Source organism: Durio zibethinus, chromosome 23 (genome assembly GCF_047325235.1).
Source record: "Durio zibethinus cultivar Kanyao isolate XHJ-2024 chromosome 23, ASM4732523v1, whole genome shotgun sequence".
NCBI lineage: Eukaryota > Viridiplantae > Streptophyta > Magnoliopsida > Malvales > Malvaceae > Durio > Durio zibethinus.
The window spans coordinates 6,592,634-6,606,023 of record NC_143184.1 but is presented as its reverse complement, the minus strand read 5'-3'; the positions used below and the strand labels follow the sequence as shown (position 1 = coordinate 6,606,023).

The window sequence follows — 13,390 nt, the reverse complement described above, 5'->3', positions numbered from 1 at the left end:
TACTTGTTTGGGTGCAAAAAATGTTATCTTTGTTTCATAATCCGTCGTTAAATACATAGGTGAAGTCAATAAAGTGGAAATAGTAAATCAAATTGAAAACAAACTTTGAGTTTTATACTATAATATTATCAATATTTATTTGAGAGTTACATTTTTATTTTAAAATATAATCGATTGCGTTCGAATCGAAACAGTATTAAATTTAAATTTGAATTCGATTTAAAATTAAAAGCTCGAAACTCAATTCGAACTCGATCGAATTTTATTTTTTTAATTTAAATTCGATTCAAAATAAAAATTAAATTATTCGAACTTATTTAATTAAACTTAATTAATACATAAAAATAAATTTAATTATTATATTCGATAAAAAATTAATTATTTATGCTTAAATTTGAATTTGAATTTGATTTCGATATATTTTATTAATTAAAATAATAAAAATATATTTAAATATAAAAATTCTATTAAACGTGCAAGTTATTCAAATTGAATATAAAAATATTCGAATTCAATTCGATCGATAAATCAAATAATTTAAATTTAAACTCAATTCGATAATAATCAAATTAATTAAATTTAAATTTTATTCAAATTAAATTCAAATAATTTTAAAACACTAATATATCGTCCACATTTCTAATTATGCTTACCCTGTATACTAAAGAAAAGCAAAAGAACAAACAACCTACGTAATAATAAGAATAATAATAAAATAAAAAAGGTTAGAAAATGACTTCTTCTAGAAACACACAAGCCAAGCTAAATTGCAAACTTTCATTCAAATCTCCGAATGTTCCAATATCCAAGCTCACACCCCGTGGCGACCCCAGCCGGTTTAGCTGAACCAAATGTCATTCGAAAAATTTGAAAGAAAAAAATAAGGAAAAAAACAAGTCTCCATATACGTAGCTTTTCATCCAAGCGAACATCCTTCCTCTGTCTCTCTCTCTGTCTCCCATAAAATCCTTTCCATTTCTTTATTTCCTCGTTACCTTTCCAAACCAGAAACCTCGAATCCTCTCTCTTTTTTTGTGCTAGGGTGTGGGAGATAGGGGTGGGATTTTTTTTTGTATTGTGATGGGGCAACAATCGCTGATCTACGCCTTCGTGTCTCGAGGCACGGTGGTGTTAGCCGACTATACCGAATTCACTGGCAACTTCACCGGCATAGCTTCTCAGTGTCTCCAGAAACTTCCTGTTTCCAACAACAGGTTCACTTACAGCTGCGATGGCCACACCTTTAACTATCTCGTCGATAACGGCTTCAGTAATATCCTCTCCTCTCCTCTCCTCTCTCTTTCTCTCTCTCTCTTTCTCATTTCGTCGATTTATCTCTCTCGGATCCGCCTTTTTATTGCTTCTTTGATTCGACGACGAAGTTCTTTCTGTTCTCGTCATTGTTGTTGATCGATTTTTCTTATCTGCTTAACCGCTTTTTGTTTATTAATTTTCATTTACCTTTTGTGAGTTTGATTAAATTATTTGAGTTTTTTTAGGTTATTAAAATTAATTGTGTTCAGCATAACTTAATGCATAGGAAAGGGATCGAAAAGAGATAGAATCAGTTGGATTCTTTCTATTTTAAGCAAAGAGTTGGTTAAGATGTGCAAGAAATGAAGTATGCTTCTATTACCATAAAATATATGCATGTTCGTTAATTTGGGGAGATTAATGCAATTTAAATCGATGGTTTAACTTGTAATTGAAACTTTCCAAAACTGAGTAGCATTAAAAACTAAAAGATTGAATGTTTCGCCGATTCAAATGAATTAAATCTGAATAGAAATCTTGTGACAAAAGGCTCTTGAAGCAAAAGTGTTGATCGCATTTGGATACAGCAGCAAATACTAATATTTATGAGTAATTGAAAGTTAAGAACTTATTTAAACTTTTATAAGCAACCGAAATGCATGATTGTACTTTAATATAGACAATTATGTATGAATGTGTGTTATAATTTAATCATTTGCTCATTCCTAGCAAATTATGATTTTAGTTTTTATTGTTTAGTTTTACTTTTGAGTGATTTTAAAGAAGCAAGAAGTCAATAGTAATAAAGCAAGTAGCAAAACAACCAAATTAAGCCTGTATAGGTTTTCTGCTATTGTTTTTAAAGTTATCTTATCATTCTATAGTGTTTGTGCTTTTTTGTATGCCTATGAACTACTATGATTCATAAGCACTAAAGAATTTGTATGAGTTGAGGCTAGACTAATTCGAACCATACTGGTTTTAATTCATCCTTTTAGGTCCATACTTTTTCTTGAATTTGTTGTTGCTCAACTTATGATATGTTAAAAAGCCAGCAGTTATATAGCTATTTACATTAAAAAAAAAAAAAAACCATTAATTTTAGAATATCCTTGAACTCAATTCATTTATATTGGAAAATCTAGTGGTCAGAACAGAGTATAATTCAAATGTTTGGTTTTTTATTTCAATCCAGTGTATGATTGTGTGATCATTTTAATTTGACGTCATTATTTGCTTATACCTTTTCTCTCGCTCTCTCTATATATATAATATATATATATAAATCTTTTGGAGGGTTATTAACTTGTTATGTAATTTGATTACTTTAGCAAATGATTAATGTCCTTTGTTCACATCCCTTATAGTTGTAGAAGAATAAACATGTTTGGTCCTTTAATGTTTTCTCACCATTGAAACACTGAAAGCTTAGGTGTTCATTTCAAAGGTACTTTTGGTGGTTGCATGATGTTTTCCTGTTACTTCACAACTTGTGTTGCTTCCTGTATTATGAAATTAGGCTACTTCATTCCTTGCTTGAATTAACCTCCTTCCTTCCACTTTGCAGCTTACTGTGTGGTTGCTGTTGAATCAGCTGGCCGACAGGTTCCAATTGCCTTTCTCGAGAGAATTAAGGAGGATTTTACCAAGAGATATGGTGGAGGAAAAGCTGCAACTGCTCCTGCAAACAGCCTGAGCAAGGAGTTTGGGTATTTTTTTTTCCTTGACCATTAACTAGAATGTCTTCTTTGTTATCAAATACATTAATGCTATGTTTTTATTATCATTGTTGTAGGCCAAAATTGAAGGAGCACATGCAGTATTGCATTGATCATCCAGAGGAGATTAGTCAAATTGCCAAAGTGAAAGCTCAAGTTTCAGAAGTCAAAGGAGTTATGATGGAAAACATTGAGAAGGTAATTGTTGTTATCTTTCATAGTTGCCTTACATACATGATAACATGGAGTGCAATGTAAGGGCTTTAAGTGCAGAAAGAGTCCAGCTTTACAAATTTCTGGATCATGAATAGTAAAGCTTGTGATCTTTTTTGTGGTTTCCATTAACAAATTTATTTTGCAGGTCTTGGACCGTGGTGAGAAAATTGAGCTTCTGGTGGATAAAACAGAAAATCTTCGCTCTCAGGTCAGCAAATGTATATCATATAGTTCTACTTTAAAATATGGGCATTGTTCCCTAAAAACTGTGCAGATCATAAATGGGGCATTACTTGGGCTTGTTAGGTGACTGACTGGTAAACCCATGCTAACCTCTGACAGGAAAATAGATAGATGGCATCATAAGTTAACTCCAATGTTTCTAAAACTGCACTGGGGATAGATCATAAATAGGGAAATATTTGGGCTTGTTATGTGACTAACTGGTATGTAAACTGTTAGCATCATAAGGTAAGTCCAAGACAAGAATGTTAAGTTAAATGTGGGATACTTGAACTTATGTGACACAAAATGAATTGCTTCTTTCATTCAATTGTGCATTTCTTTTATTTTAAAAGCAAAATTTACTGGTAATAGTTTTCAAAATTTTTAAGGGCTAGCTGAGTAGGTCAATTTGAAACCTGAAAATTTCTTTACATGATTCTCCTACTGATGATTCAAAATTATAGGTTATGGATTTTGAATATTTGTCTTAGTTCACTGCTCTTCTAATGTTGTTTGGGCACTGTAGGCACAAGATTTCAGGCAGCAGGGAACCAAAATGAGGAGAAAGATGTGGTTGCAAAATATGAAGATAAAACTGATAGTTCTTGGAATCTTGATTGCCTTGATTCTCATCATTGTACTCTCTGTTTGCGGTGGCTTCAAATGTTGAAGCATTGCTCTTCTCCAATAATCCTATTGCCACTCATGGATTGGTTGTTCTTGCAGTCACAATTAATATTGATGCTCTTCCTGATTATAGATTTTTTTTATTACACTTTGCTTTTCAGCTGTAGCCTATATAAGAAGATTGTGTGCATGTATAGTTTGTATTTGGATTCTTTTGATGGCACTAAGTTTGTTGATGCGTGGAAGTTTGATAAGCATCTATTGAGAGTGAAGTTTGATAAATAAATAAATAAATAAATAAAGAAAGAAGGTGCTTTCAGAAGATCATGTTTAGGTGCATGCATGAAGCATTTTCAAGTGGTTCTAAAATTAAGCCTTTGCTACAGCTCTGAAATTCAGTGTACAGATGGAGCGCAAAATAAGCATAATTGCTTAATAAAAAATTCTATTTTTACATTTTTCTGCACATAAACTAGGACAACAAGAAGGAAACACTCCTTTAAACTTGCACCTTTTTGGGATTATACAAAAAATTCAACAGCCGGTTTTGGAACAAATTAAGAATCAAACCATCGTAAAACATGACATGTGAAGAATCCATTGGAAAAAAAAAAAAAAAAAACCAGTGAAATTGCTGACCGAGCATGATCCATCAGTTGATAAGTTCAGAGGTGAGATATAAACAGTTGATTGCTCTTCCAGGGCAAAAAGTACATTATACTAAAAATGTGCTTTCATATGTTGATTTCCATGTTACTTATCAGCCTAATATTGTCAAGCAGCAGTGGCCTAAGCCTAACCACCTTATAATAGTCGACTTTTAAAAATTAATAATATCTAAGTATAAAAAAAATTAATTTTTTTTTTATATTGACATCATTTAAATTTATTAACAAGGGTCCAAAATAAATTTCATTTTCACTTGTACATTCATTTTATTTTGGAGATTCTAATAAATTTCTTATATTATGAGTATAAATTTAATTTGTGAGTTTGAAAATTTTTTTAACATGTAATTTTATTGATATTTTATTAATCACATTTTTAATCTGGTTTTAATTTTGATTTTTTACTTATTTTTTATTGAAATTCTTTTTTCATTTTGTTATCATCACACTTATAGGCTATAATTTTTCTCCTAATGAGTTTGATCCAATTTATAAACGATGGTTTGATGTATTTGATGTAATAATTATTTAATACATAATTAATTATTCGATAGTACAAATTTTATCTTATTATAAAAAAATAAAAAAATATTATATCATCTATCTATTTGCATTATTTTTTTAACATTTTGATTAGCATGACAAAAAAACTTTTTCTAAAAATTATGTAGCATTGGTAATGAAAACATCGAAATAAATTTTTAAGATAAATTAATAAAAAATATATATTTATTTAAAAATTATATTATATTACGATATATTTTTTATATGTAATTTTGTCAATATTATATTAAGTAACAAATATTAACCTGGAATGAGAATTCTGTTACAAGATTGCCGTGTGACCCGGAGATCACTAAGTTTTTTTTTTTTTTTTTTTTTTGTATTTCAGAAATGTTCATATAATAGGAAACTAGTGTTAATAAAAGGCAAACAGGTTTCGGTTGTGCACTTTTACACTATATATTTAGTATTTACAGCATGCCTTATTCCTACATATATAAAACTAATCCCACCCCAATTATATAGCACAAATTAAGGACTCTTTTGAACAACCAAAAGAACAAATATTAACAAGCCAATTGATCTCTGAATGAGGAGATCTCTTCAAAAATGGGTAGTCTCTTTGATCTAACTGGGACCCATTCATTCATAAAGACCTCAAGCCCATTGACAAAATCATCTTCAAGGCCCAGAATATCCGATAATTCCAGTGGTGGCTGCACGGCTTCAAGTTCCATTAACAATTCCTCAGCTCTATTCCGGGCTTTCATGTCTTCTGAACCTGGAATTTGACGTTGCAATACATCTTCAAGGACTGAACGTGCATCCTCATATCTGCCTTGTTTGATCAGGCAAAGACCCAAGTTGCACGCCTTGTTGGCATCCGGGTCGATCATCTGGGCTTTTCGATACACCACCTCTGCTGTCAGATAGTTTGATTTCTGCATGTAAGCCCAGCCTAAATTTCCCTGCGACATTTACCAAAAGTGCTTCAGTTCAGGATTTAAGAAAAATTTTTTTCTTTACCCTATTGAGAAACAAAGGCATTCGGGAAACAGGGAAAAGCAGCAGGATAAGACAAAGGAATTCCCAGTTCTCACGAAATTACAGTAGCGAGAAAAATCAAATTCGTACCAGCAATCTTGAAATTTCTTGCCTAACGGAAACTCGAAATTTCTTCCCATGGGAGCGTGCAGTCTTGGTCGGTTTTCCATTGAAGATCTCTCCCTGGTATATTAATCTTAGCTTTCGTTTTAACAAGTCAATCTGCTCGTCTACTTTCCCACATTTCTGCCAAATCCATCATCATCATCATCAATGTCATCATAGTGAAAAAGATAAACCAAAATACAGTTGCAGGGGATGGAATCAATCGATCATCCATTATACCTTGTACAAGTCAATGAGAACATTGTCAAGTGACTCTTGCGCTTGTTTTGAGCAACGGCCCCTGAAAGACTTGATAGCCTCAATGGCTTCTTCGCTTCTGTTTAGTTGCTTCATCGCCACGGCCATGTCCTTTAGTGCACTGTCTACCCTATCCCCCGCATTTATTGCCTTCCAAAATAATACTATTGCTGCTTCTGGATCCTTCTGTACCATCTGGAATATTTTCAAGCCAAAATCACAGTGGATTCAGTACTTTTAACAAATTGTAACCAAATTTCTGTTCAACTAAAGAAAAGTTCAAAATTTTTGGATCAAACGCAGAGAGAAAAATGTATTTTCGATACCATCTATAGAAATTTTATTAACTTCTGATTTGGGATTCAAGTTAAGTTCTAAATTTCTAACTAAAAGTTAATTACAGGTATAAAGTACTTTAATGAAATATGTTCAGAGAGAATAAAGATGAACAAACTTTAATCACCGATCAACCGTGCTCTCTTTTTTTTTTTAATTTAATACTATAAAAAACAGAAAAAATAGAAAAAAGATTGAAGATGCTTTAACTAAAAATATCTGTGTCCCATTCTTGTTCCACCGTGTCAAAGACACTGGTAGAATGAAGGTTTAGGCGTGTCCATGCTTCATAGGATAGAAGAAAGTTGTTCAACATCACCTAGGTGTTCTAGATATGCTGTTCATTAATTTGGGATATCCAAGAAAAACGAAGAAGAAACAAAGTCCACTGTTCATTGAGACGATGCTGTTGACTATTAGGGTGATCAGCAGCCAGATCTTCCTTAATTTCTGTTTAGTTCCATGGGATAGGTTTTCCATCCATCTTCTTCTTCTCTTCCTAGGATCAACTTAAGAAAAATGCTTATGTTTTGGGTGCAAAATTAAAGGTTAAAATATGCTTGAATCTCTTAGGATTCCAGAGAGATAGAGCTAGAAATAATGTAAAAAAAAATAAATGCTATATTTAAATTATAAACATGCAAAAAACAGATTGAAGAAGCTATAAGACAAATAGGGTTTTGTTTGTTCTAAACAGAAAATAAAATGATAAGAGACAGATACCTGAGCATGTTTGGCTTTAACATAAGGAGTATCACCTTGAGGAACTTTATGAATAACATGAAAAAGATCTTTTTTTGAGCTGCTCATCATCATCATCTTCGAGCTGCGCATGGTTTCCATTCCTTTTCTCTCTCTCTCTCTCTCTCTCTCTAATTCTGTTCTCTTGAATTTCCCTTCTTTTATACAGTACTGACGCGATTTGGAAGAAAATAAGAGCTGCAATAGTGGGTTTGAAAAAACATGTACCCGGACTTCTTTGCGTCTATATTCCGAACTTATCACACATCAGGACAGCTTTTGGGGCAAGGTAAATACACTACTGCGAAATTTGTTTAAGCTGCGTTCTTTGGTTTTTTTTTTTATTTTTTTATATTATAAAATAATTTTACTAAATATATGAAAACCATATATACTGTACTGTATACAATGTAATATAGTTGGACTCTTTTTATTTCTTTGCTAATCGTCACATTGTTATTTGTTAATTTTATTTTTTATTTTTAATTTGAGTTTAACAATTATAATTTATACACATTATTATTTGTTTATTTATTATATCTACAATCATTATTCACGAACTCTTAAAAATAATAGATTTGTAATAAATAGTAAATCAAATTTATGTAAACTTAAAAAACAAATAAATTAACTTTTTAGTTTTATTGATAATATTATAACTTTTTAATCAAATACTAAAGATGTATTTTTTTTAGCCATCACTTATCATCTCATATATTTGTGACTTTTTTTAATTTTTTATGTTTGATAAAACTTTAAATAAATTATGTTAATTGATCAAAATCTTTTTTTAAAAAGTATTTAAGTTTGATACATATATAACAAATAGGAAAATAAAGATTTGAAAATTAAAAATAAAAAAAAAATTTAGAAAAATATTAATATTTTCTCGTTGAGCACATATTACCTCTGATACTAATTTTTGAATTTAAATAATATAATAAATGAAACTATATATAAGTTTAATTGATTATTTTAAAATCAGATGTCAAGATCCGTCATTATATTTAAATAAAATATTTTTATTTCACGTAATATTTATCATCATCTCTTGTAAAAAAAAACAAGTATCATTATTCTTTTATCAAAAAAAATATATTTTTTAGATGTATGAACATAATTTACCATGCACCATTGTAACAAAAAAATCTCTTTTAATGTGACAAACCGATAAGAAAACAAACTAAAATGACGATAAAAAAATATTACCTTTTTTCAAGATTATAAATTCCTTATTGAGTTATACATCGGCCATTTTGGTAAAGGGCATTTTTTTTTTTGACTTGTTGAACATATCTTCCAAGAAGTGACCGATGGAGACATGAGCAAGCTAGTACGAAATATGTGTCGGCAGCAAATAATCAAAAACAAAACATAACTAACAATTATACTTATCATCGTCTTTCTTAAAATCCACAACTTTAACGTATTCTGTACATATATAATTGATATTTACATTTCGTTTCTTACTCGAATAAGTTTAGAAATATTAAAGGTTAATTTACCATTAAAACAATAGTTAAAAAAATTAGATTTAAAAAGTGCTTTAAAATATTTGATAAAAAAGTATTTAATTTGCAATAAAAATATATTATGAGTAATGGAAGTATTTTAAAAAATATATATAAAATAATAAAATATTAAAAATATAAGGATGATAAAGTGATTTTTATCTCAAATGTCTTTTTTTTATCTAAAAACACATCTTGAATAAACTTTTTATTTAAATTTAAAATAAATTTTTTTAATTGAAAAGTCAAAATTTTTTATTATTTAATATTATGTTTGAATAAAAATAATTTTTAAACACAAAAATTATTTCTAATAGTTATATTAAAATAATTTTTAAATACAAAAAATATTTCCAAAGGTTAATATTAAACGGGCGGGCTGCTTGCTGAAAAGGCCAGATGATGACTGATGATGACCTGACTCTTCTATAAAACTACAGTAAGCTGATGATGGAAGGTGGGCCTGTCAAGGTAAACTTGTTTGTTGTTACCCGTGAATACAATAGGCCTAGGAGCATAGCCATGCAAATACTTTTTATCTTTACACTCTGTTTGGATGGAAGCCTTTCCTACTTTCCTATCAAATGGATCAAGGCCTGAAATAGGATGCAGAAGAAACAATGGAGCTTTATTGCTTTAAGGCTTAAGGCCCATGCAATTTAAGAATAAGTTTCATGGTGACATTGTTAGATTACTTTCTTTTTCATTCCATTACCAGGCATGGCTTTGAATTACTATGGCTGGGCAAAGACAAAATCAAGGAGACAAGAAAGACTTTCAAGGAATAAAGAAATATATATTTATAAACATGATAGGGTAGCTTGAAGTACAGCACAACCATAACCCATCCACTTGCCTTTGGCTAAATGCAAAAAGACCAACAAAACAACCTTGCCCACATCCATATAATGTAGAAAGAAACACAAAACCACTGCTTAATAATGCTGCAGATTTTAAGCCACATCTCATGCTATTAGAAACAGTACTGCAATAATTTCCCAATTACCCAAGGCAAGCATTTAGCTAAAGGGAAAAAAAAATTGAGATTCAGTCCTTGATTATGCTTTAGTAGCCACCACCCCTTGTGCGACCTCCACCCATCCTTCCACGGCCACGGCTATAGCCTCTGCCCCCGCCACCTCTACCTGTTTCATAGTCAGTACCTGTTAGAATAAAAGAACTAGAAAATTCTTGATAAGTTAGCAAATTGAAATTCATTTGTCTAACGGATTATTTTTCTTCAGTTTGAACATATTTAAGTAATTTTTTTATCTACTTTAATAGGTGTAACTGCCATGGTTCATGATTCATAACTTATAACTAGCAAAAGCTGTCAATCCAAATTAAAAGATTCTTGTTAAGATTATTGTATATGTTTCCTCCAAATTCTACTTCGTTGCAACTAACATTTAAACTAGAAATTATTTTATTTGATCTATTTCAAATTTTTATTTGCTGTACATTCTTTATATTGTAGTCAATTAGATAAACCAAATCGTTATTTATTTTGAAAGGAGTCAAAATTGGCAAAGAGTCGGTCGATGATGGATGTGTTGACATGCAGCAATGAAACTCTAGATCCATGTTTGCAATTTTAACACATAGAACCTTCATCTATGAACTCTTTGTACATAGCATTTATGAAATTAGATGTTAACAATGGTTACTTGCATAGATAAACCAAGACAAAACTTCTCAAAGTGATAAAATACTCTCCTTGCATAAGCTATGAATAAAGAATACTTACCACGATAACCCCAACCCCTTCCTCGCCCACCACCTCTGCCCCAGCTTGAGTATCCACCATTATCTATATAAGAAATGAGTGAAGAATGAGGTGTGGTCCAACTAGAAGGCAAAATTATACTTCATAAATGTAAAAGTTCAAAGACAAATATTAATAGTTACCATAATACTAATCAAAAGCTATAAACTTTACCTTGATAATTTCCATATCCACCCCTGCCCCAACTCCGCCCTCTCCCTCTACCATAACCCCTTCCTTGGCCATATGAATCTAAAAACGAAATGCAGGAAATGAGTCGAGATTTAAAAGAACAGAGCTGTTAGAGAATAGTTGCAGAACTACTTGTTCCTGAAGTCACCTTCATTAACAGCATTATATGGAATGCGAGCTTGTTTGGGTGGTTGCTGCTGCTGGTAATGATATTGCGGCTTGGGTTGTTCAGCATAAAGGGGAGCTTGATACCTGGAGTCACACATTTCAAGTCATACCAGTAAAGAGTAATATCAATAAAACAAGCAACATGATAATATTTTCCATATCATGGACTATTAAAACATTTAATCACTGGCATTAGTGTATAACAAATCCCAGCAAAGCATTATATTAAAAAAAAAAAAGTTTCCATAGTTTCATTTCCCTGAAAAAGTAACAATTGGCTACCCAATCAACATCTCATCAATTTACTTTCTCATTCTTCAAAATGGACAAACCCAACAACATATAAGGTAAATTAGTTTACCCAGCAGAGTTTTTATTTAGCTCTCTGGTTGACAAGGTTATAGATATCATTGAGACCTGGCGAGTCATCTCCACACTGCACAAGAGAAGAAATTAAATGCTTAGATGCACAAGAATAAAACCAACACGTCATAAATGGGGATAAAAAAGTCCGGAGACTTACGGAACAAGCCCCTCTTCGATAGGTTCCCAAACATCAGTTATGCTCACTGAGCTAATGGCAGTATCTTGATGCAAGCGGGGAATCCTTTTCTGTTTTACAAGTACAAACCACTAATTAGGAAAAGTGGGAAAGCACAATGCAGGGATGATAAAAAAGGACACAAACCTTTATAATCTCTGCGATGGCTACTGTCTTACTGATTGCCTGTCCCATTGCTTTCAAGACAATCTCCTTCACACGTTTGTCCTAACATCACCAATACGCTTCAATACAAAAGGCTAACGGTTTCTGAAGCTATTAGGAAAAGAAAAACCAAAAAGGGGTGCACCATTACACCATTCACATGAGGGGGAAACTCTAATTCATGGTAAATCAACGCAGAATAGAATACGCAAAATGAAGAGAAGCCAAGGAAAAGAAGGGAAAGGCAGCAGAATCTATATGACAACAACTATCAACTTATCAATAGTTATGAACTAACAGAACATAAATCCCAAACGTTACATAACTGAAAAAAAATGCATCAAACAACCGGATTCATAATAACCCCAGAGAACCCACTGAATACTAGGGAAAATGCCAACAAATAGCCCTAGGAATCAAAGAGACCCAACGGCATTTTCTCAAAACCAAACCAAAAAAATTACCCATCAAGTAACTAGAAAACCCCTGAACCCTGCACAAAAATACCCATGTCGAAATCTCAAAATAAAAAACTCATTAAAGAATAAAAGCAAAGACCAAAAAAGGCCGAGCCAGATAACCCAATGTTGAACACCCAAAACAAAAAGAGAAACCCACAAGCAAGAAATATTCTTAAAAGAAATGAGAGTAAAGGAAAAAAAAGTAAGGGGTGACGGGGAGTCGAAGAGGGAGGGAACCTGAAGAAGAACAATAGCATAGTTGATGTAGTTTCGAATAGCGCCTTGAGAAGTGATTCGGATCTCATTCTCGTTAATGGGTGATTCTGGCTTTGGCTTCTCTACTTTCTGGTATCTATCCATTGGTTACTGACTGTGAAGCAGAAGAAAACCCTGATTAAACCCTAGCAGAGCGAAACAGCAAAAGGAAAGAGAGAGAGATTGAGAGGGAGAGGGTCAAGGTCAAAGGCTAAAAGCAAAACGTAGGCTGTTAGCCCTTTTCTTTTCTTTCTCTGGCCTTGCACCTTCGCCAATTTTTTCCGACTCGGAATTGTTGCTGGGTTTGGGTTTGCTCAAGTTTCGGTACAGAATTTTTTATCGTCACACGCCGCAGGAAAGCGAGTGTACTTCACGAACTGTTTAGATTGGATGATGCTAGGTGGCCGGGGCCTTCGGGCCCGCATTTGGATTTTATTTCTTCTCATAGTTTGAGTATTTTCGTTGAAGGTCCAGAAAAGTAGAGTAGAAAGTACTCAAAAGAAAATTCTCTCAGAAATTTCTTTCTTATATTTATTTTTATTGTTGATTTGTTTACCCAAAAATGGGAAAAGGTTATCGCTATTTTCTTTTTGTTTCAAAAGTATTTTTCAGCCTGGTCATAAATGAATACCACTA

At 32.0% G+C, this 13,390-nt stretch overlaps 3 protein-coding genes across 3 annotated transcripts; 1 reads left to right on the top strand and 2 right to left on the bottom strand.

The window, feature by feature from the left end:
- The first annotated feature begins 793 nt into the window (after positions 1-793).
- On the top strand, positions 794-4,285 carry LOC111314384 (putative vesicle-associated membrane protein 726). The gene is made up of 5 exons (XM_022915685.2): positions 794-1,270; positions 2,822-2,963; positions 3,050-3,170; positions 3,334-3,396; positions 3,940-4,285. The coding sequence occupies exons 1-5, from the start codon at positions 1,081-1,083 to the stop codon at positions 4,081-4,083; spliced, it is 660 nt and encodes a 219-aa protein (XP_022771420.2). The 5' UTR covers positions 794-1,080; the 3' UTR covers positions 4,084-4,285.
- Positions 4,286-5,627: 1,342 nt separating this feature from the next.
- LOC111313471 (protein SULFUR DEFICIENCY-INDUCED 1-like) lies at positions 5,628-7,955 on the bottom strand. Its single transcript, XM_022914153.2, has 4 exons — positions 7,679-7,955; positions 6,602-6,814; positions 6,347-6,502; positions 5,628-6,180 (listed from the first exon to the last, which is right to left on the bottom strand). The coding sequence occupies exons 1-4, from the start codon at positions 7,796-7,798 to the stop codon at positions 5,779-5,781; spliced, it is 891 nt and encodes a 296-aa protein (XP_022769888.2). The 5' UTR covers positions 7,799-7,955; the 3' UTR covers positions 5,628-5,778.
- A 2,027-nt stretch (positions 7,956-9,982) lies between these two features.
- LOC111313470 (uncharacterized) lies at positions 9,983-13,037 on the bottom strand. The gene is made up of 8 exons (XM_022914152.2): positions 12,737-13,037; positions 12,021-12,101; positions 11,856-11,944; positions 11,694-11,768; positions 11,313-11,416; positions 11,147-11,224; positions 10,955-11,017; positions 9,983-10,352 (listed from the first exon to the last, which is right to left on the bottom strand). Exons 1-8 carry the CDS (start codon positions 12,857-12,859, stop codon positions 10,273-10,275), a joined length of 693 nt encoding a protein of 230 aa, XP_022769887.2. The 5' UTR covers positions 12,860-13,037; the 3' UTR covers positions 9,983-10,272.
- Positions 13,038-13,390: the final 353 nt, after the last annotated feature.

What these genes read in the sequence shown, in the direction of transcription:
- LOC111314384 (XM_022915685.2), top strand. Translation starts at nt 1,081, where the DNA reads ATGGGGCAACAATCGCTGATCTACGCCTTCGTGTCTCGAGGCACGGTG. An exon ending in TGATGGAAAACATTGAGAAG is followed by an intron (nt 3,171 to 3,333) that starts GTAATTGTTGTT and finishes TTTATTTTGCAG; the next exon opens with GTCTTGGACCGTGGTGAGAA. An exon ending in CAGAAAATCTTCGCTCTCAG is followed by an intron (nt 3,397 to 3,939) that starts GTCAGCAAATGT and finishes TGGGCACTGTAG; the next exon opens with GCACAAGATTTCAGGCAGCA.
- LOC111313471 (XM_022914153.2), bottom strand. Translation starts at nt 7,798, where the DNA reads ATGGAAACCATGCGCAGCTCGAAGATGATGATGATGAGCAGCTCAAAA. An exon ending in TTAAAGCCAAACATGCTCAG is followed by an intron (nt 6,815 to 7,678) that starts GTATCTGTCTCT and finishes AAAATATTCCAG; the next exon opens with ATGGTACAGAAGGATCCAGA. An exon ending in TTCTCATTGACTTGTACAAG is followed by an intron (nt 6,503 to 6,601) that starts GTATAATGGATG and finishes TGGATTTGGCAG; the next exon opens with AAATGTGGGAAAGTAGACGA.
- LOC111313470 (XM_022914152.2), bottom strand. Translation starts at nt 12,859, where the DNA reads ATGGATAGATACCAGAAAGTAGAGAAGCCAAAGCCAGAATCACCCATT. An exon ending in CCATCGCAGAGATTATAAAG is followed by an intron (nt 11,945 to 12,020) that starts GTTTGTGTCCTT and finishes CTTGTAAAACAG; the next exon opens with AAAAGGATTCCCCGCTTGCA. An exon ending in AAGGGGTTGGGGTTATCGTG is followed by an intron (nt 10,353 to 10,954) that starts GTAAGTATTCTT and finishes ACTATGAAACAG; the next exon opens with GTAGAGGTGGCGGGGGCAGA.